The 22,991-nt window shown below is 51.0% G+C and overlaps 1 protein-coding gene and 1 pseudogene across 3 annotated transcripts; one reads left to right on the top strand and one right to left on the bottom strand.

Annotated features, from left to right (window-relative positions):
• Positions 1-4,750: 4,750 nt before the first annotated feature.
• LOC119107640 (COMM domain-containing protein 5) lies at positions 4,751-8,288 on the bottom strand. 3 transcript variants are annotated; one of them, XM_037231151.1, is made up of 5 exons: positions 8,207-8,288; positions 7,820-7,932; positions 7,077-7,266; positions 5,980-6,102; positions 4,751-5,362 (listed from the first exon to the last, which is right to left on the bottom strand). In XM_037231151.1, exons 2-5 carry the CDS (start codon positions 7,923-7,925, stop codon positions 5,188-5,190), a joined length of 594 nt encoding a protein of 197 aa, XP_037087046.1. In that variant the 5' UTR covers positions 7,926-7,932; positions 8,207-8,288; the 3' UTR covers positions 4,751-5,187. The 3 variants fall into 3 exon arrangements, 2 of the variants coding, with proteins under 2 accessions (XP_037087046.1, XP_037087044.1); XM_037231149.1 differs by having other exon boundaries at positions 8,195-8,286; XR_005095249.1 differs by lacking the exon at positions 7,077-7,266 and having other exon boundaries at positions 8,195-8,286.
• Positions 8,289-17,128: 8,840 nt separating this feature from the next.
• LOC119107420 (protein dachsous-like) overlaps positions 17,129-22,991 on the top strand; it is a 76,888-nt pseudogene continuing 71,025 nt past the window's right edge.

The following is a 22,991-nucleotide window of genomic DNA, read 5'->3' as shown; positions in this document are numbered from 1 at the left end:
TATATGCCACTGCTCCACTGGACGTTTTCCCATCATTCACAACGTTCTGCTTCTAAATTGCCTCTCTGGTACAGTTACGGCACCAGATTTGTGTGACGTCATCGCATCAGCGTGGACAAACTGCCACCACACTGCTTGTCAAACGCATTCTACAAGTCAAACCTGAAGCCGGCGCACTGGCTGGTGGACAAATATTTTAATGATTCGGGGTGAAACAAACGATTTCTTCATATTTTTCAAACGCTGATTGACAACAAAGGTCACCGTGTTTGAAATAGGCAGACTCTGTATGAACGTTGCTGAGGCCACGCTCACCGTACCGCCGCTGCGTGGTGTCGGGGTGGGGCGAAAGACTGGAATCGAACGCGTAATCTGGCTGAAGAGTGGCCGTCATATCTGGTGTTGCCTTTTGCTTATAGGGCTTACTGTTACGACATAGCAGGGAAAGTGTGAGCTCGACGTTGTCACACTACACGGATGTTGTTCCTTAATGTCGGTGTATCTTGGTTGCTAACATGTCATTAACCCTTGTCCTGATTTGCCGTTTTTCATACTGCGGGTTGGTGGTGGGGAGGGGAGGAGGAGGGTAATGCGACTCCTTGGCGTTTCAAAATTTATCATAAAATATTAAATACATCAAATATACAGCATAATATATCATAATTATACATACGAGACCATACCTTGTGGCGACAGGAAACTTAAACAGGCGTGTTTCTTGTTCAATTAGAAGTAAACTGGTGTATATTTTTATGTATTTTGAGCATGCCGTTGTCATGGATGGCTCCGTTAATGTAGTAATGTCGGCCGGCCGCGCGCGTTCAGCAGCATCGTCGGTTGCCGCCCGTCGCTCGCGCCGGCCGTAGGCCGCTGTGCACTGTGACACAACAACTGTTGCTGCTCAGAAACCAGAAGAACTAGGAACATGTAAATTGCGTCAAAATACGCGAAATGAGCGCCTCCTAGGCTGCTAAGAGTTTGGGCGCAATTGCTAAACCTTTCTGAAAGGTATCCTTAAAATCCTTGCGGTTGCATCAACTACCAGGGCGGGGAAGCACGCGCTCGGGTGGGGGTCAGTTTGACCCCTGGCACCGAATATTTTTCCAGAATGCTTTCCGAATGGCACGGCATAACCGAGCCAAGCTTTGCATAGCAGCAGAAAATTGAATAGCCTAGCAGATCTTTTGGTATGCCAAAGTTGGATGTACTTTGTAAGGTCGCTGACCTATGACAGGTCAAAGTCAGGCCGTGTCTGTCAGCGAATGTCATTTCCAGGGAACCGTCAAATGTGATGCCACAACGGAGTGTTTGACGAAGCCATACATCTCTTAGACACATTCTTAGGTAATACAGCAATTAAATACAGAATTACAACAACACTGACTTTGTGTTAGGGCTGAAGGTCAGACAGACGTCAGAACTACTCTGCTTTTTTGCTCGAGAGCCTGGTTTTTGGGGTAGTTTCTGGTGATCATTTTCAATGCATTAATAAGAGGGACTGCAACAGAGATGTTTTATGGATTTCTTACAAGTCAGAGCAGGTCAATGACCTGAAGCGACCCACGTCAGCATTTTGTTTTTGGGAACATACCGCCTAGCGTCGTCCCTGACGCTTATCCAAATTACAAGCCAGAAGTTATCTCGTCGGTCATTGGTCACCCTGATCTACTCAAGGCAATAAAGGCAAAAAAGCACGGAAAAGCAAAAAAGCAATAAATATAACCATCGCCAAACGCCGGCCCAAGCGCAGTATCAGCGCGGTTCCAAACAGGCGCGCTGGTCAGCGCTAGTAAGGCACTGCAGCAGCGGTTCGTAGGTCAGTGGGCGGACTTTGTGTATGTCACTTTATACGCACGGGTAGCGTTTTGTCCGAGCGTTTTGCGTAGCCTTGCAATGCGCCAACCGAACCCAAATCGGGGATGCCAGAAAGCCACTCAGAGTTCGCATTCGAAAGTGAAAGTGAACGCTGGGCGCTTTTCTCATTAAATTGAACTTTGACCCTAGTTCATTCAAGCATCATAAGATGGATACAGTCCCCCCCCCAGCGGAAGAAATATTGCAAATCACGAGAGCAAGTCCAGTGGATAACATTTCAACGCAACCAATACCTTATTTTTATAGAGGATAGAGGCAGTAATGCCGAAGATATCGAGGGCAGGAATATAAATGGATGACCGACGGCGAGGACTAGGGACGCGCAGTCGGCGGGCAGCGGGGATGGAGCAACGCGTAAGACAATTAGGTGAAATAAACAGAGAGGATTATAACGTAATAACCGTTTTGGGTAGTAAGTTCTACGGAGGGTGGCGTCCTTCTAATTCGCCGTTCAAATGTGTAACCATTAAACCGACAGAACTCAGAAGCTTTGTCAGAATTTTATCTGGTCTGTAAAGAGATATTAAGACCGCGTGAAGTTAGATTGAAATGGGTCGACAATTTGCATTAACACGGTTAAGCCATGTTCGTCTGGAAATGTTCAACATTCAGTCAGATTTCATGAGCGGTACAGATTAGGTTAGATAGTTTAAAACACGCGCACTCGCAAATCTTGGCAACAAAAGCCTCGACGCCAGGTGGCGCAGTCTCCAAGGGCCATGCAGTTGGCCCCGTGGCTCCCGCTAAGCTGGGGGCCGCGGGTGGACGAAATTGATGACACATTTCAAAGATGTACCGTTGAACGCTTGAGAACATCAAATCGCACATTTAGAATGCGGTTCGTGGTATGCTTAACTTGTACGATTTATAGATTTATAGAACGGATTGGTCTCTACACTGAGTAATGCTTGGATCTGGTGGTGGAACTGGAAGAGTGGAGGTAAGAGCTCTACTTTTCGTGTTGCTGAAGTGTTTACCTTCCCAGAGTACATCCCCAAAGTTATAAAAAAGAGACAGTGAGTATCATTTTTAGTGGTACGCATCAATTTTGCAACACATTCGGAACCATTATTTTCCGACGGTCGGTTCTCACGCGGTCGGCGCCCGCCGCCTGGTGTTACGTGTGGTGGCCATCGCCGTTCAGTTTTACGGTAACTACAACGCAGGCCGCCGCTGTCCTTGGTCCCCGGGATTGCGGGCGCGCAGGCTGAGCCCTTTGATGTAATTGGTTTCACTGGTCGATTCTGCAAAGGACTAAAAGTTGTCAGACAAGCATGACATGGTCTTGTTCGTTTTTTTATTATTCATTTTGACCCATTGAATTCAACACTTATGAAACCCCTTATTTCTTTCCGGGGAAGGAGCCCTTTGAATAAAACACAAGGAGCACAGTTATTGCTCCCGGTCAAAGGCTGAAGGGTCATTCTGTCCCACTGCAGGTGGTCTTCCTACTTTCTTTCTAGTGACACGGGGCGGGATCCCCTGGCCAATCTGGAGGCCCTTGGAGTGATGCGTCATATCACATTGGTCCCTTCCCTGACGCGGGAGACCTTTTGACCCGTGCAAATGACCCTGGGTGGGATGGGAAGGAAGCTTTGTTGACGCAACAACGTCCCTGATCGCTGCAGGTGGTCAAATGATTGGTACATACATTCCAGTTCGACTTCATGGGCCTTCGCTGGAAATGGGTTGGAGGGACGACCGTTCCGTGCTAGAGCCCTAGCTGGCACAGGACCCTTACATTGTCTCAATGTGAGCAATCATCATAAGCTTTCCTTTTTCCTTTTATTGTCAGAACGCCCCAAGCAACGCAAGAGACCGTACGTCGTTCGGAGTCCCGTCCCGTCCCTATTGAGCAAATCTTCCCTGAGCCTTCGCCCGGCTCAGGGCTCCATTCGAGCACAGGGCCCTCTGCTAGGGGCTGTGGGCCCCCGACAGATACAGGGGCCACGATCAGTTTAAAGTAATGGCCCTGGCTTTGTAGCTGATTGAGAAGTAGCCCTCAGACCCATGCCGACACGGAACTGACTGTACGGTACTAGTAGCGCCTGACTGAAACATAGGCCCATATCGACTTAGGGAGTCCCCGATCGGCGCAAAGGGTCCCCTGACTGTCATTCGGGGGTCCGTCCCCACAGACTGGGCCCCTGAATAAGACTCCGACCAGCTCTTCGTGCCCTGCGATCCTCCAACCGTGCCTGTGATCGTAGGACACGGGGGCGTTCCAGGCTCTTCGGATCTCTTCGAACACTGCCTCTGGCCACTCGGGTCCCTTGCCAGCACACGGCCCTCATTAGTGGCTTTGGGGCCGAGTCCAACGTAAATCGCTGGCTCCAGCTTTGTCCCTGCTTGGAAAATGGGCCCTCAGGCCCATGTCACGACGTCAGGGGGACCCTGATCAGAGCTCACGACCCTCTGGGTGGCATTTGGGTGCCCTCCACTGCGGGCCGAGACCCCTTAATACGAACCCCGACCGGTTTTTCGGCCCTTCGGGCACTCAAAGCGCGTCATCAGTCGTATGGCTAGAGTAGCCAGAAGAGCCCCGGAACTAAAACGGAGAGGGCACGTGCCCCCTGTGCCCCCTACTCTGCCTGCGCTACTGTAAGGCGGGAAAGGATGGAAACATGCTCAGAAAAAGGCAATCTCTAGCAGTTGGCGAGCCTAGAAACCAAACCTAAGAGACGATTGTTGAAAGAAGTGTCCAAAACTGCATGTATCCCTGTACGACTCAGATATCTAACCAAGTCGTTGGCATGATTGCGTTGCGTATAACACTTGCTGCGTTTCGGCAACCCACGTCTGTAACTGGCACGACTGTCCAGTGTAAGGCGGATCACCACACTTCACGTTACAAAAACGCATACTTGAAGGTCTTTATTACGATCGTAGATGATCACTTTTATAAGCTCCCAGCGCGGTTGACTCCAGTCAGGTACACCCATACACATACAGGCACATGATTCAGCGCGTTTTCAACGGCCGTCCAGCCCACGTGTCATTGTGTGTTGTCGCTGCAAAACGGTAACGTGCCGAGCCAAAGTTTCCTTTTCAACTGTTTACACACGTCCCAATCCGCCTCCACACTCGCAAGGGAGCGTCATACTTTTCATTTCTTCTGTGGTGTTGAAGTAGGTTCTTTCGGTCTCAGGGGCGCAGACAAAAGAAGTCCTCACACAACAGGCTGTTTGCCCGATCAGCAGCACCGATGCCTTTGGAAATATTCGATAAACATAGCGTGGATGAGTAGCACATGCCATTTTCCTCTTCGACAAAGGTTCACAGAGCACACAACTTATCGAAACCACATGTTACTCAGCTGGGTCGAATGCCAGCCTTGGACTCGGCGGACTCCATTTCACGCTGCATCACTGCCATCTCTTGGCGGAAGCGGAGAAATTGAGCTTTCGGAAACTGAAGGTACGTGGTCTCCCCTGAGCTGCTTGGTATGCCCAGTCCGACAGAAGGCTCTAGAATCCTTCCTCGCTCGCTGAAAAAAACGGTTTTCAAAATCAGATAGCTGAATTTTGTATTCAACAAACGATCAGATTGGGCCATTTAAACACTCAGTGAGGTGCGGCATATTTGGAACGTACTCAAGAAAGAACATACATATCACCCGCCTCAAATATGCTAGTTGCAAAATAAATGGAGTTCATTCTCGCACTGACTACACCGCTGCCTTCGCCCGACTCATCACAAACCGATCGACGCATTATTTATAGGTGCATATTGCTTGCCCGCCACAGCAAATGGGGCATAAAGGTTGGTTACGCATACATGCGTCCGCAAATCATGCATCAATAATTTGGAAACTCTGAATCCCAACGATGCGTCGCTCATGTTACCCGTAGCTACCCAACGGACAAATTAGCTTTAAAAAAGCCGACAGAGTGTTCAAAACTAAGAAGCCAACATTCCGGTGTGCTCTGCCAATTATTACTGACACCAGCTAAGATGGACGCTGGAAACAACAATCATGGCAATGCTAAGTGGAGGTACCATATGGAAACAACGCCATACGTCAAAACTCTACAGTGCGCTACTAAGAGCGCAAGCCGGATCACGCCTGTCATTGCTTTACGATTCCGGCCTGTTGCTACAGACCTGTGGTTGATGACGATGTCCAGCTGCCAGTGGACGGGCGCCGTGACGTCCGGGGCAGCTGGCGTCGGAGGCAGGGGGCCGCACATGGCCTCTACCAGAGCCGCGTGCCACGCGTCCGGCACCCTGGCGGAGGGCACCACCAGTACTCAGAGCCGCTGGCCCCGCCCGGAGCCTGGCGGAGAGTACCACCTGCGGTCCGAGCCGCCGGCTGGACCGGCTCATCCGGAGCCGTGGGACAGAGGCCATGCCATAACTGGCGTCCCGTCCTGGACAGCCAGGACAGCACCCTTCCGGCGGCACCACACACCCAGACGTCTGGCAGACTGGTTCGATATTCCATATACACACACACACACACACACACACACACATATATATATATATATATATATATATATATATATATATATATACATATGCATATATACGCATATCAATTACGACTCTGACCTAATATGAATGGGGTTGATCCTCACTTCAGTTCCGAGAAGGGCTACACAGCTTTGAGTCGACAAATCCGTTTAAAGGACAGCAAACTTAGTTTGAGAATCGTTTCAATGGAACTGACTCTGGTGACAAGTTTAGAAGAGGAATCGTAATATGGGCTCCACAAAAACCTACGACGGACAAGCTTTTTCATTTGCATGAAACAGCTTTAAATGAGTGTTCTAAATGGTGCCTATGCCAGGTGCCATAACATTAATGTGTACGTGTTGTTTAAATTTCCGACTTACCGAGCCGACTCTGGGTTCCAAGCCCACTTACCTTTTTGGTTAACTCAAATCAAACTCTGATGCCAAGGAAAAACTTCAGGAGTCCATTACACTCAAGCCCAAAGTAAGACTGCAATTTGGATTCCATTGTGAGTCCACCCACGGTTAGCCACAAGTTCTGCCAGCTGATAATGAGCCGGACCGCAGGTCGAGTGAGTCGCAGCTACTCAATCTGTCAAATGGTAACTTTGAGGGTGCCTGATCATTCAGAGGGTACTTTCGAGGGTACCTGATTTGTCAGGTGGCGACTGTGAAGTCACCTCGCCTACCACGCGGCAGCGGCAGTGTGGGCAGCTGGACCATTGGAGATTGCTGTTAGCGCACCTGATCTGTCGGAGGGCAGCGGTGAGGGTGGCGGCGCGGCGCCTGCTAGGCGGCAGGGCACGGGCCGCCTGCAGCAGTGTCAGTAGACCACCATACACAGCCGCCAGCTCACGACACTGTGAGCTGGCAGCCACGGCTGAGAATGCACAGCCTGCTGCCTTGGGCCGCTGCTCCAGGTGCAGCTGCGCTGCTGCAGGCATCAAACACACAAGCACACACATCCCAGTCAGCCACACTTAATACTGAACAGGCAGAGCATGGCACCCCTGAAGCTCCCTGTAGTAATACATATGCTGTGAGGACTAAAAAACCTGGCCTAAATACCCCATTGGCATGACATATCACACCACTAGTTAGGGTGCTGACACCTGTGTAGTTCTGCTATCAAATGTAGTCCAACTTACAACTATTCACCTCTTAGCATACAGCTATTTGGTAAATATTTTGCAACAATACCTTACAACCTTAAGGATCTATGAAAAGTTATGTTAACAAATGTAAATGGTACATTTAGCATATCCCTACATCATGCATTTAGAGCCAGTGTCAGACTGAGAGATAAATAAGGATCTGAAACAAACTTTAAGCTATGGCAGCTAATTGGAATATGTATCAGATCAATACCACATACAGCTTTTATGCTGTCATCCCAAAGTGAATGGCAGCATAAAAGCTTTAAAGCATAAAAGCATGAAAGCTTTTATGCTGCCATGAGTAGCCAGCCATTATTTGATCTGACCTACCTTGGATGAGGCCCTTAACCTCTCCTTCCGATATCACCTCATTCTGAGAGCGGAGCAATTTAACTTCAGGTGGCAATCTTGTTGCTCCAAAATAAAGTTCAGTCATATGGGATCTGAAAACAAAGGTCGCAAAAGGATGTTTTATAGTGACGATTTTTTACATTTCTAGCCAAATTTGTGTACATGCATTACCACAATAAACAACATTTCCATACTTCTACATGGCAAAACAAAACACCGACACCCAAGTAGGGTTTGCTAAATGTTACTGTGTGAACACCAAAAAAAGTGTGAGTACTCAAAGCTGCAGCCATTAGAGTGATGAGCTTCTGCACGACATTTCGTGCTCAGAGAAGCTTCTGAGAAGCTCTTTACCTTGCAACACACCTGTTCGGCGGACCTCTTGCACCTAAATGCGCCCGATAACCCGGCACTTCAGCGTTCTACGCGTAGATGATCATGACGTCCGTTCCGTACGCATTATTGCATACACAAGCTGTCACTTTCGTCACGATTGCGTCACCTTGTATTAAGGTTCGTGGTACCATCTAAAGCTGGCATATCTTGTGAAGTCGCAAAAATACGTCAGTGGAGCATCGGCGCGGCCCGGGCGTAACCACCACCGGGTTCACCGGGTCTTGGGTTATTATATGATTATATAGCCATAAGCCTGAAATTTTGGGGTCACTACGCATAGATTAAGGATGTTCTTTCTTAATCTCTCGGTGGCCTGAAGACATGGGTGTTGATTTGCATTCTTTTGGGTGGGTCAATGGCACCCTAAAGTTCAATTTTGCGTCCAATTGTGAGTTTCCCCCCTACCTACTGGAGCCTTAGGATGTTCATGCGGAACACTTATATTGAAACTTAACTTCTCTAAATAGCGTTTCTGATGATTTTTCACAGGTAACAGGAACAATGAAAAGGAGAACATCAAACTTTTAGAGCTACGCGCTCGTACCATGTCTTCTGGAGCATTTTCCGTTTTTGCTGCCCTCTGCATGTTTTAATTGCACAATTTAGGAGTCTTGTTAAATCTGGTCTAGTTATGTGTTATTGCCTGCCTGCTTTGGCATTATTCAGCATCAAATGTGTTTATTTGTATTCTTTTGTGATGGCCCTGTCTCCTCCCACGTTGAGCCCCCCCCCCCCCCCCGACATGTTGGTTTGGGCCTCCCCCAAATTTTTGACTGGAATATGACAAAAACGTGGGAAAGAGTTGGTCATTACGCGAGATCATTATACAAAGACGTTCTTGGCACGGGGTCCCATTCCCTGCGGTGCCCTCCCTATCGGCAAGCGACGTTGCATGGCCTCAGTAGCGAAGTGTGTCGTAAGTCCCCGATGACAACAACAGCGGCAAAGACGATCCTCTTTGATTATTCTTCGTAGTGTCGTCGCCATGGAGGGTGCAGATGAGAAACTTGAAACCCCATTATCAATATTATGTCATCGATTGAGCGGTAACTTAAGACATTGGGGCAGATTATTTTGTACCTTGATTTTTTTCGTCAAACAAAAACCCAGACACTTGTTTCCCAAGACTGAGCATAATTTTGGCAGCACTGATTCTTGGTTGTCAGATCTCATGAAATCAAAAAAATAAAGTAATATTCTTGTCGGTACGCGGAGTCGACAGTGCGCGCTGTGGGTCCAGCCCAGTTGCAAAAAAAAACTCTACGGAAAACGAAAATTTTGGCCGGCGTCATTTTTCACCTGAGCCCGCGTTGACCATAATTTATTACTAGCACTGTTAAACCACCCTTTCATTATTGTAATACACCTTCAACAGATCCATTTTACCCCGATCGCTTATCCAAGTAGTCCGAAAGGACCTTCACCGTGTCATGCGGCTACTCGACTGTCGGCTGCCTTATAACCAGGCTGACACCACCAAGCCAACGATTAAATGTCCCTCGTTGGCGAGCCATATATCAACACTTATTCTGGAAGGCGAAATTACTACTACGCGTTTCGCCGCATACGAATGTGGTCATTATAACTTCAGCACTCTATCAAAGCTGGGCTTCCGCCACAATTGTATTCTCTGCGCAGCATTTCACTTGTTTCGCGAGCATTTCATGTATTGCAGCCAACGGTCTCGTGGAGATGCGATGTCTGTATGCTACCTCTTCACTAACGATTTTCGTCAAAGAATATCACTAGCAACATAAGACGCAGTGAAGCTTAGTTAAACTCGAATGAATATAAGACACCATGGATTGGAACAGTGATATTGTTTTTGGCTGCCTTGCACTTTTTGGGACAATATTAGGAGAAAGTTTCAACTTTGCTTGGAATCATGCGGCCAGTGTGTTTTAAAATAGGTGTTTAGATACGTTCTTCTACCATTTCATGGGATTCATTGACTCGCGATTAACTTAGACTTTCAAGTTGCAGGGATTTCCGCTCCATGTGCATTGCTGTGAGCAGCAAGTAATGATGCCATTGAAGAATGCACAACCTCACGCTTTTCAATCAAGCTTATTTTAAAGGCTGGTCACTTATCAGTTCGTGATGCTGATTAAGAACCACCGAACATGAAATTTAAAGGGCTTACATCATATGATAAAAGTACATTCAACAGAAATGTACCCGCACCTCAGGCAGCGCAACACCAATTCAACAATAAGCGTGCAAGTGGCCATCCTACTAATAGCACATACATTTTCTGTGCATTTTTACAACAAACTCACACTCACCCTTGTATCAACAGGACACTTTTAGATATCAAATCAGGCAGTTTCTTTTAGCTTCAATCCCACACAACTCATGGTCAATGTGAATTGTTCGTTATGAGTTGTTGAACACAATTGAGTCTTGTTGAGCATTGGTGATTATGATAAGTGTGTTGATTACAATTGCTCATGTCATGACATAGTTGCATTGAAATATGTGGTGCTACGCCGAATTCAGGACTAAAATGTTTGCGCACCGCTCGCGATCCACGCAAAAATTTTAACTTAAATAAGGCAGCATTTTACACGGAAGGCGCTGCGACCTAAGCCCAAGGACCAAAAAAGGCATTGAAGCAGATCGTGTAGTTTGACCAAATGTATTGGCCCCCAAACTCCGTAACTGGTTCCGTTAACGTAGCTAGATGTTTGCCGCCCGCATAGAAACAAAACATACATGTTTTCGGGTGGAGCAGTGCACATACCAACACTGCAACCCCCCCCCCCCATCATCTTATCATAAAGCTGTGTTTGCTCTCAACGCCAGATAAAACGTAACAGCTGAGCGGGTAAGCGATGCAATGCATTTTACTCAGCTACGGCCATAAAACACGCAAAATTCTTAGAGGTTTAACTGAAAAACTCCGTAGTACGGGAACGACCGAAGTCTTTCCTGAATTGTCCTGACGCCGTCCCTCACAAATGTGAGGAACGGCGTCAGGACAAAAAAAGTTACGTGCCGTCGTCCATGACCGCCATAGAAGTGTGCCTTCGCCGCCCTATGGTGGAGAGGCCACGTGCATCCTCTGACCTTCCCCTCTGAATCCCGCCCCCCCCCCCCCCGAGCTGATGCGAAGTTTAAATTAAAGACCAATCTTTAAATGGTGTATTTACAACATAAATCGCTTCCTCCTTAAATAACCTGCCTAAATCTGTGGCGAAGAATGGGGGGGGGGGGGGGGGGGGGCTAGGCTGCCGGGAGATCCGTTCGGCCCCTCAATTATTTACAAAAAATATCACCCCTGCTTAGAACTGTTTGAAAGCTCCAGGGGCTGCATCAAGCTGCGTTCGCCACGATATTCTTCAATGACGCGTTATCGGAGAGTTATGATAACTTGTCGAACATTTGACACAAAAAAGTAACGAATTTACTAGCCGCTATGTTCGGAAATACTCTTGCACTTTGCCGACCTGCACTTTGATGTGAAGGCTAAATGAAGCAGTTACGAAATCCTGCTGATCGGCACCATGCGACCTAACCGATAGTGGTAAGCATCCGAGAAAGATCAGCAAAACAACACTGGGTGTCTCGAACATGCCTGTTGCGACTGCTGCGTTGCAACATAAAGGACGCCTTGCCAGGTTACCGAAACCTGGTTTCGACCATCCAGGCTGAACAAAATGGTAATGGTGCTGACGGCAGTATCTCGCGCCGAGATAGAGCGAGGAGATGTATTGTACCAGGAGTGTAGTTTCTTATTCAGCTGGGGAAGGCTCTAGCTCCCTAACTTCAAGAGGGATGTAGAACCAAGCTGGGAGAAGCCTGTTTTCAATATATTTTTGGGTGTGTTTGGTCATCTTCCCCGTTCAGCGCCCCAAACCTCTTGAGCAAGACCACGCCCCTGTGGTGGACGCTTCGTGACTGTCGTATCCCAGGGGTGGCGCCTCCGCCTCCACCTGGATCCGTCCTGGTAAAGATGTATTGTCCACGCACAGATTCCTCGGAAGACGAACGGAGGAACGGCGTGAGCGTGACCGCGTGTCGGATGCTCTGCGGTGGTTTCACTGGCACAGTGTACAAGAATACATTGACTTATCCGATGCATGTCTGTCACACAAGGCATTGATTAACGGGGGGCCAGAGGCTTTACCTTTTCAGCTCTTATTCCACCATCAAAACACCGAGCGCTTTACGCGTCTGTCTATTCATGTATTTCTGTTTTGCCCCAAGAATAGCCATGGAAAGCGAGCAGATGCTTACCGAGCTGCGCTTATGTACACCAGCGTCTCACAGCAACGACAGTGCGAACTTGTCTACTTTTAAGACCCGCCTTGATAACATTATTCGAAGTACCTGGCATTTTTAGCCTCTTGCATATATCTTGTGTCGTATGTGTGTTAGTTGCTTTGTGACTGTGGATGTATCTGCCGACGGAGCTCTGAGAAAAACTCAATAGTGTGGAATGGCCCGATAAAGTACAATACGATGCATCTTGGCAATTTGAAACAAACTCAGTGCAGTCGCACACAAACCTACCATACCGCATTCTCGCCCATCCCCAATACAATAGACATCTTCCAGCATTGGAAATGGCGCGCCCAATGCCGCCGTATATTCGATGCTGCATGGCATTCACCCGGCATGGAACGCCAGTACCGACGCACGGCTTTCTTGGACCTGCAACGCCCGAAACTGTAGTCAGGTTTGGTCTTAGCGCGGAGGCGCAGCGTTAGGCGCTGTTGGAGCGGGCAGAATGTTTCTTGTTTTTATTTCAGGATACTCCAGATGTTTTCATAAATAACGAATTATTTCGGGCTTAATCACGCGCTACCTATCGTTTAAGACTCTGGAAACGGAAAGGATAGATACACAAAGCAGATTGCGAGCGGTTATTATAAAACAATTCAGATGAACGTTTTGGGTCTCCGAAATGCTGTCGGCGCTGTAACAGCATGGGTTCCCGCCGACAGGCCTTAACGTTGCCCCTGGAAACTGCAACACTCAAAACTGTTATGTGGTTTTCTTTTAGCGCGACGACACGCCATTACGCATTCGTCAGAACCAGCCGAAAATTTGCAAGTCCCATTTGAAGTCGGTCAGATAAGTTTGGACGTAAGCATAGATGGCGAAGGATTACGCCGTTAAATGGAACACAACACTGCAACTGGCATGAAGGAACGAGTATGCCATAAAGCTGACCACTTTAGTGATCAGAACATGGTGTGAAGCTGTCTCAAGGGTTGCCAGTTCTAGCAATCACAGAGGCAATTGGCTACCGTCTCGCCTTGGTGACGCAGTCGATGCTTCGAGTGTTGGTGTTAGGCGCCGAAACTGTCGTTGGAGACTGTAATGTCTGACAGAAGTGCTATTTTCTGATGATTGTTTTCGTGAGGTGATTCTTGATGGCACCCAAATGACAAAACGTTAAAAAATGAATCTTTCTACATGCATCAGTACATCTCCTTACCCGTTATCAATAGTATATGCCGTGCAATGTTGCTTGGTTGGGGTAACTAGGAATGCCGGGCAAAACGGAAAACAATAAAAACCCAACACCTGGCAGCCCGAATTACAGATGTTCCAGGCAAATGGAAGGAAAATGTAGCTTTTCATCAAATTAACAACACTTCACAAACGGAAAGCAACAAAAACGCCCAAACCCCGACTCTCCGAGTTCGAGATGTTGCAAATATGTGCAAGGAAGTGGAGATTTCCAGCCAAGGAAGAAAAAGCACTTACACATGCTTTGATGGTCTTCAGCTAGCGTACCTCGTAATGGCCAGCGGTTGTTGGCCACAGACGCACGCTGCTTTTCCCCCAATTCCCCAATTCTTAGGACACCGCTGGCAAGCCCACTCCGCGTTTCGCCCGAAGGACGAAGAGCAACGTCTGAACGCTTTGTGTTTGGCGACAATTGGCCTTGTGTTTGGCGACAATTGGCCTTGTGTTTGGCCAAATGAGCCTACCCAGGGTGCAATATCGTATGGCTGGACTCCTCTGGCCTATGTTTAGTTATACAGCGATTTCCAGCAAACTTCGTTCGCCCACTTATATTGATGTTTACAAGTGCACATAGCTTCCACCGTATTCATAGGCATCACGGCTCATCAGCACTCATATAACCCGAATATTCTGCCGTGTTTTTAAGGTCCGGTGGTTTTAGTGATCCAAACAGCGACGTACAGCTATATAGCTGAATGCACGCGCTGCACCTGGACACAACTAAAAAAAGGAGAAATGCTCATATTCATAATTTGCACCAGAATATAAGAGGATGTGATGAGCTTTCAAAATTGACGTCCATTTTTAGTATTTGCTCGAACTTAAAGACGGCCTGTCATCAACTTAAGTGTTAAACATACGATGTTGCCGATTACAAACTGCATGCATACTTCAACAAATTTTACTATCCCTGCATTCGATCTCATGGACTGCTATCTCCGAAGAGTCACACACCTCATGGACTACCATCTCCGAAGGGTCACACGCCTCACGCCTACTGTGTGCACTCAGGGGTGGGGTTTCTTTCTCTTTAGGGGTGTCCTGGAACCCATAAACTTGAAATGAGCGCCCGCACTATGCTATGTTGGGGGACAATAAAAATGTTTCGAAACGCCATGGAACTTATGAATCACCCACACTGTTCTGCTGAATGATGTTTGGTCATCCACGTTGCCTGTAATCGAAAAAAAACGAAACTCTCGCTTGGATGCCGACCCGCGCCGAACGCGACTTAGCCTCGCTGGACAAACGAATTAAATTGCCCGTCACAAATTGCTGTGAAGACCAAATTGACTTGTCCAGTTTAATTGATTTGGCAGCCAGTGGAATAGGTGGTTTGAGGTTCCTAACAAAAGCGTCGTAATTATGAGACAGGTTTAAAAGTAGCATTCCATGGAGATGGAAGAATTCCATTAAGCCCTGACGCGGGACCAGTCTGGCTGCTTAGGTAACTGGCAATCAAACAGGTGCTTCGTACCTTTCAGATCAAAGCGAAAGACAAAAACAAGCAGTCCGGCAGCCCGCTCCGACTCATTGAGCCGGAACTGGAGTTGACTTAGTGTTGCGCCACGCGGCTGAAAGTGAAAATAGGAATCACCACCACGCACAGGGAGTCAGAGTCGGAGTCGATTCCGTCGAGGCGCAATCAAGCAAACGTCCGTTGTCACCGTAGCTGAACAGGTCGTGGTAGGCTCACCGTCAAGTGCAAGATGAAATGGGAAGAAGTGTTGGGATCGAGGAAGAGGGGCATTACCAGCGAAACATATTTGTTAAATATGGGAGGTCTCCTGTCACAGAATCCCGCTGGTGCCACCGATCCCAATGTTCTGGCAACCATATAAGGTAAACATGCCACCAGGCTTCTCTCCGAAAGGCCCATGAGAAAGGTTCCGTACCTTGGAGAAGGCCGTGTCCCACGATATCTCGGATGCTTATCAACCGACTGCGGTTAATGGGACTGCCGCTCTTGGGACGAGCCGACTCCGGTGCCGCCACACAAATATACCGCCTCCGGTCGAGTCGGCCGCGGCCGGCGGCGGTTGGGCACGACCGAACGGTGGCGTCGCCATGCGGCCAGGTGGCGAACCAGCGACCGGGGCGGCAGCGGTCAGTGCTGCCTGGGCCCAGGCGGTGAGGAGGTGGCGCGCGCACCTGGCCCCCGCCCGCCCCTCCCCAGCCCCGCCATCGTGACAGTGCCGTACAGTAATGCGAGCCCAGTGCAACATCGGTCCGGAAAACCAAGCTTTTTAGAGGTAACAGAGCCATGAGCCGAGCTGTTCAAATGGCTGGTTTTAAGACCATACGACGAAATCGCGGATGCGTGCGCCTGAACTAATCGTGGACATAGGTGTAGGGACGGGAGTGCGGGCCTATAGTGTTTCCACTTTCTAAAAATGCCGAACATCAACTCTGAGCTGACTGCTGAGCGCTGAGCTGACTGTCTGAGCTGAGGAGCTGAGCCTGTAGTGGCGCCGAGGGTGGTAACTAATAGCTCCGAGACCAGTAGAGATTGCAAAACGTTTTGGCTCAGTGTACCCTGGACGTCTGGACATGTACAGCTAGTGGGCATACGGGGCTTTGAAGGTAACGGAAGTAAAGTAAATTAGGTTAAATAAAGTACAAGTAAGTATAGTGAAGAGCTCTCCGCTTTTTAGGCCCTGTCTAGGGTATAAAAGCGATGCAACCATTTTGCCAGAGAAGCATGAGGTCGCTGCCGTATGGTTCAGCCCTCAGCACTGCCTTTCGTTCTCTGGTCAAGCTGTGTGTGGACGCGGCGTATGATAAAAAAGCGCCGATCGAGCCATGTGGGCATTATTTCCTGATATTTCGTTTTAGTTATTTCCTGACGTACCGTTTGTGTATGCCCGTGTGATCACCAACCGCATCCTCGAATGCCTTGACGCGTCTTTAAGTGCCTTTTGTTCGTGAATACTGAATTTAGGACTTTTATAGGTTTTTGCTTGGATAGCACATAGGAGACTTACGTAAAAAAACTGCAACTGCAAGTAAAATGGGACTCGGCAGACACTGGCGCCAGTCGTTCTATTTTCTGATGCCATCGGGTATGTCTCTGGCGCACAGACTCAAACATATTCTGCACAGAACTCGTAATGGCCCCAGCACACCGAACACGTTTTAAATAATTCAATGACGTTTATGCATGCGGCGAACTGATTCCGAAAGAAGCTAACATGGAATCTGATGTTTCGTGCGGAGAGCATTGAGTTTAAGGCCAATATTAGCATACTATCCGTTTTACATCGTCATCAGAATAAGAAGGCGGACAATGGAATTGGGTCGTTATCTGAAATTACCAAACACACGGCCAGAGGGAGGGGGTAGGTCAGGAACGTCCCAAGAAGAAAAAGATCTAGATCATACTGTTTAAGTGAATTGTTTCCATACACCGTAATGGAGCTGGTTATGTTTACGGTCAGGGGCGCAGTTTCACAAAATGGGTTAGGGCGGGAGGGCGAGGGGATTGAGCACTGAAAAAATTAAGTAAGTTACCTCAAAATATGGGAATAAACCGGTATGTCTCCGGGAATTTGGCCTACCTTCTTGTAAAAGTTGAAGGAAGGAGGCTAGAGCCTCCCAACTGAAAAGGAAGCCACACCTCTATTTGTGGTTATCTCATTTAATCTAACCTAGTCTCCTCCTACGTGCACGCTTCTACGAAAAGTCGATTGGCCATGCATTCAATTCGGCGCTGGCATCAAAAACAAAACATCGTAAAGTTCGACCGGAGCTGACTTTAATGGTCGCGTTCTCATTCAAATACGGTGGTATCGGTTAGGACACACAAACTGCACTTCGTCTGACTGCTTTCGGTTAGCGCACCTCAGGAGGGGGCGTTCCCGCTGCGACTCACCTTCCCCCCCCCCCCCACTCCCGGCAGGTGACGGCACCGCGACCATGGCCGCGCGTGGCGGCCGGTGACGTGCGATGGCGACAGAGCGGTGCGAGCCTGCCGGCCGCCGGCCGCTGGCCCAGCTGCTGCTGCTGCTGCTGGCCGCCGGGCCGGCGCCGCTGGCCGCCGAGCACGCGCGCGAGTTCGAGGTGCCAGAGGGCGCCCCGGCCGGCACCACCGTCGGCTTCATCGGCCGCGCCGCCAGTGGGCCGCGCCCGGCCGAGCCGCCCTACCTCATCGTGCCAGTGCCCGGCAGCGCCGTCGACCTGGACCTCAGCGTGGACGAGGGCACAGGCCAGGTGCGCACGCGCGTTGTGCTGGACCGCGAGGTGCGCAGCTCGTACTCGCTGGTGGCGATTCCGCAGAGCGGCGAGAACATCCGCGTGGTGATCCGCGTCAAGGACATCAACGACAACGCTCCCATCTTCCCCGTCGACACGATGGCCATAGAGTTCCCCGAGAACACGCCCCGCGATGTGAAGCGCACGCTCTTCCCGGCGCGCGACCTCGACCTGGGCGTGTTCAACACGCAGCGCTACAGCATCGTGTCCGGTAACGTCAACAACGCGTTTCGGCTGTCGTCGCACCGCGAGAGGGACGGCGTGCTCTACCTGGACCTGCAGATTAGCGGCCTCCTGGACCGCGAGACGACCGCCTTCTACAGTCTGGTGATCGAGGCGCTGGACGGCGGCTCGCCGCCGTTGCGGGGCAACATGACGGTCAACATCACCATCCAGGACGTCAACGACAACCAGCCCATCTTCAACCAGTCACGCTACTCAGCCACCATCCCGGAGAACGCCACCATCGGCAGCGCGTGGCTGCAGGTGTTCGCTACAGACACGGACAGCAGCGCCAACGGCCGCGTCACCTACTCCATCAACCGACGCCAGAGTGACCGCGAGAGCATGTTCAAGATCGATCCGGACACGGGCGTCATCTCGGTGAACCGGCCACTGGACTTCGAGGTGCGCGAGGTGCACGAGCTTGCGGTGGTGGCGCGCGACAACGGCGCGCAGCCGCTGGAGGCCACCGCCTTCGTGACCATCAACGTGACCGACGTCAACGACAACCTGCCCACCATCAACCTGATCTTCCTGAGCGACGATGCTTCGCCCAAGATCGCTGAGGACGCGCCGCCGGGCGAGTTCGTGGCGCGCATCTCCGTCAACGACCCCGACACCAAGGAAGAGTACGACAACATCAGCGTCAACGTCACGCTCTCGGGCGGTGACGGCCACTTCGGGCTGACGACGCGCGACAGCATCATCTACCTGGTGATCGTGTCGCGCCCGCTGGACCGCGAGCTCAAGCCCAACTACACGCTGACAGTGCGCGCCACGGACCAGGGCACGCCGCCGCTGGTGGCCGCCCGCTCTTTCGATCTGGTGGTCACCGACACCAACGACAACGCGCCGCGCTTCCAACCTGCCGAGTACCACACCAGCGTGCTCGAGGTGGCCGACCCGGGCACCGAGGTCATTCAGGTCACGGCCGTCGACAGCGACGAGGGCCCCAACTCGCGGTTGCTGTACGCCATCGTGCCGGACGGCGACACGCACTCAGAATGGTTCGAGATCGATACGCAGACGGGCCTGATCACGACGCGCACGCCCGTGGACTGCGAGACGGAGCCGGAGCCGCGCGTGACGGTCGTCGCCACCGACGGCGGGTCGCCGCCGCTCTCGGCCACCGCGTCCGTGTTCGTCACCATCGTCGACGTCAACGACAACGAGCCCGTGTTCGACCAGAGCTTCTACAACGTGTCGGTGGCGGAGGATCGCGCAGTCGGCCACTGCATACTGAAGGTGGGTGCCGCGCCGCCGCCACGCTGAAGCCGCGGCTGCCGGCCGGCGGCGCGAGCCGCTCGCTCGTGCAGAAACGGGCCGCCTGCACGCTCGTGACAACTGGCGGAAGGCTTAAGAGCAGTCATAATGCAGATGACGCAGGGAGTCTTTAACTCGGTGTTATCTTTATCAGCATCTCATCGCCTCTTAGGATCGGTTTAGCTCGTGGTATAGCTGTGTGACGTAGTTTTTGCATTGAAGTCTGACCTCCAACATTGCCGTCAGTTAATCATGCTGTGGCCATGTGCTGTCGCACTTGACGCTGCGACACGTGCATGCCACACATAAATATTCTACGCAGGAAACTATCTTCGTCGTGAATAGTTAGGTACAACAGCATCGTTCTTAAGGTTCCAAAGGCGCCCAAGTATTGGCTCCGTGCACCGTTTAGTTCCACAACAGGCAGGGAGTGTCGAACTCAGCCGGCTCTCAAATGGCAGGTCAGTCAACCAGCGCGCCGTCAGCTGTGCTTTGCTGCCGGTTGTAACGTCACAACACTCTGGTGCTCGTCCATCTTTACGTGAATGGGTCGGCACGATGACAATAACCATCTGAGTTGGACACAAAGCGTGTCATCACTCGGAATCGCCGGGCTGCGCAGCCTGAGGCCACGACCGGCGCCCGCGCGGCCTGGCACTGCGCCAATTTACCGGCTCGCGCTCCGCTCCGGCGGTCCAGGATAGTGCGGTTAATGGAATGGTACGCATCTCGCCGTCACCTAGATTTGCAGAATCGACACCAAAAGGCAATGCTCATTGATCCACGTATGGTTCCCGGCGTCACTGGTCGATATGAATTTGTAGCTTGATGACCTGTCACGGGGTTGTGAATTGTTTTTATAATGAGATGAAATGATGAGTGGCTATCTCCCATCCATCCAGCCCGTGTGCAAATACGGTGAATAAATTTATCGTAATTCGCGGCTCGCACCGATTGATAGGATGTACAAATTGTCGCTTGCGGCCGCCAAAGTATCCCTTTATCTAGCATGCCCACGCGATGGCAGTCCTTTAAAATGGCCGCAACAAGCACTTAAAGTCAAGGAAAAGTTGACATGGCTACCTAAGGTGTGCTTAGTTGCACAGATGTGAGTGCCGGTACCCTGGCTGACAGCATAACCTCCATGATAAATTGTGACTGGGTCTTGGAGGTGCTCCAAACGACTGACCGTCTGTTAAAACTCACTTTTCTATGCGCAGTTGTTTGCTTTCTATTTCCCTGCTAAGCTGGAAGCCGGGGAAAACATCACCCGAGCTATGCGTAGGCTCTAACTCGTTAGTATGCCATTATGCCCACAAAGCTTCCTCTAATAAGCTTTACGTCCAGACTTGAGGGATCAAATTTCGCTCGAACAAGCAAAGGAGTAAGGGAATGGCATGCTGCTAAACATGCCGGCCAAACGCCGGAGTTTTCCAGTTTTGACCGGATTCGTGGCCAAAGTTGTGTTGCTGATTGCGTGGTAGGGCCGCAAAGGAAGCAAAAGGATGCGACACCAGTCGCTTAAGATGCTTATTTTCCCGTCTTCAACGAACTCTTGGCGGACATCTATCATCGCTAATTGACCAGACTGTGCTGCCAATATCCCATCAATGGCATTTCTCTCCTGCAATTCCTGACGGCCGACCGGTCGGCGGCGGGCGGCCGGCGCCGGGCGGCCGCATTCCAAGATGGAGGCCGGCCGGCCGGCGGGGCAGGGCGCGAGCGGGCCGGCGCGCGAGCAGGCCGAAGCCCTACCGGGCGGCGGCGGCTTGCCGCTCGACTGGCGCTGACCGGCCCGGCCCGGCCGGGTCCGGTCGAGCGGCGCCCGGGCCGGCGGTCTGCGCGTGCTGCGATCGGCGCTCGGTGCTTGGCTCACGGTCGGCCCCGTGATGGGCTGCACGTACTCTGTCGGTGTGTCAAGGTGAGCATGCCCAACGGTGCATACCGCCCAGAGCATGTCAAATGGTATGCGTCGGCCCGGGTATGCCAGACGGAACATATCGGCTTGAGTTCGAGCGGGCTACGAACAATAGCTAGGGTTCGTCAGGTCTCGTGAGATGACGAAAACGCAGAAAAGTGTGCTCATAGTACGAGTTCTTGTGCACTTGTGTCGGCCGGAAATGGAAGGGACGCGTGTGGGGGCCTCAGTTGCAGCAACCGCACGGACATAGCCTGGCTATGGTCGATTGGGAACTGTCCCAGGCTCTCTCTCTCTCTCTCTCTCTCTCTCTCTCTCTCTCTCTCTCTCTCTCTCTCTCTCTCTCTCTCTCTCTCTCTCTCTCTCTCTCGCTCTCTCCCTCGCGCGCGCTCACTCTCGTTCTCCATCCCAGCATTCCCTCGTCCCTTGCTATCTTCCTCCCTCCTCCCTCCCCTCCTCCCTCGCCTCGCCGGCCGTCGGCGGCGCGAGAGGCCGGTCGTGACGGGCCGATAGCCGGCCGGCTGGGAAGCCGTAATTAGCCGGCCGTGCAGCCGCCGCCGCCGCCGCCGGCCGTCCAGCGCCGAGCGCCGCCCGTCCCAACTGTGGGAGACCGGCTCAGGCCGCCGGCTCCGCAGCGGAAGCTGGACGGCGTGCCAGCCAAACATCAGTCCAGCTAATCATACACGCGGTGTGAAATTAAATGCCTGTGTTGTTATCGTGTAGTTTTGGAATTTGTTTCCTAAAAACTCCTCTAAAATTACGACGCAAGTCGCCATAAATGCCAAGAGCTGCACAGATTGCATAAAACTGTAAAAGCCGCACTTCCTGTTAGTCAGTGTAAGGTCAGATATCTATGACGCATTTGCTCCTCCCCTTCCTTGATATCTAATGAATGCATCAATTCTTTGTATTTGACGCTGGACTTCTGACGAAAATGAAACAGCGTGTTCTTAGCTCTTTTTCTTAAATCAGCCTTTCCAATCAGAGCTAATTTCCCTGGACAACAGGCGAAATCCAGTGCCCTCATGATTGTCCTAAAACTACCTTTTCCGACTGTACTCGCTGCTCAACAAAGTGAAGTGAATTCGTGCTGCTTCACGACACTGTTCCTCAAACCCTCAAAACGGCTAGACACAACTGCACTTGTACAAAAATGTATTGCTAGCAGACGATCAGAGCAAACACCGCCCACCGAGCAGGCTAGACACGCCCGCACGGTGTAGATCACGCACCCCTCCCCGCACGGTCCAGACATGCACACCTTGCGCACGGAGCCGCCATGTTTGTGCCTTCGCCTCGCTTGAGCTGTACAAATGAACATGCACCTGCCCTCGCCTGACACCTGCTGATGCAAGCCTGAAACTGGTGTATCACGAGCGGGACAGAGGGGGAGGGGACTCTGGAGTCTGCGTCCGACTGACCCAGACAGCTGCCCGGGCGGTCAGTGCCTGCGCCGGGCAGCTGGGGAGCTGGCGTGTCCCTCTTGCTGGCCATATCAAACCGTTTGTGTTGGCTAGAGAAGAAAACACCGCATCGCCACGAAAGGCGACGACAGAGGCCGAACGAGACAGCAGATCATCTTTGACGAGTCCAACGATTCTTGGAATGGGTCTCCTGCTG

Source organism: Pollicipes pollicipes, unplaced genomic scaffold (genome assembly GCF_011947565.3).
Source record: "Pollicipes pollicipes isolate AB1234 unplaced genomic scaffold, Ppol_2.1 Scaffold_6686;HRSCAF=7923_pilon_pilon_pilon, whole genome shotgun sequence".
Classification (NCBI taxonomy): domain Eukaryota; kingdom Metazoa; phylum Arthropoda; class Thecostraca; order Pollicipedomorpha; family Pollicipedidae; genus Pollicipes; species Pollicipes pollicipes.
Note: the sequence above shows the minus strand (reverse complement) of the source record. Positions and strands in the feature narration are given on the sequence as shown.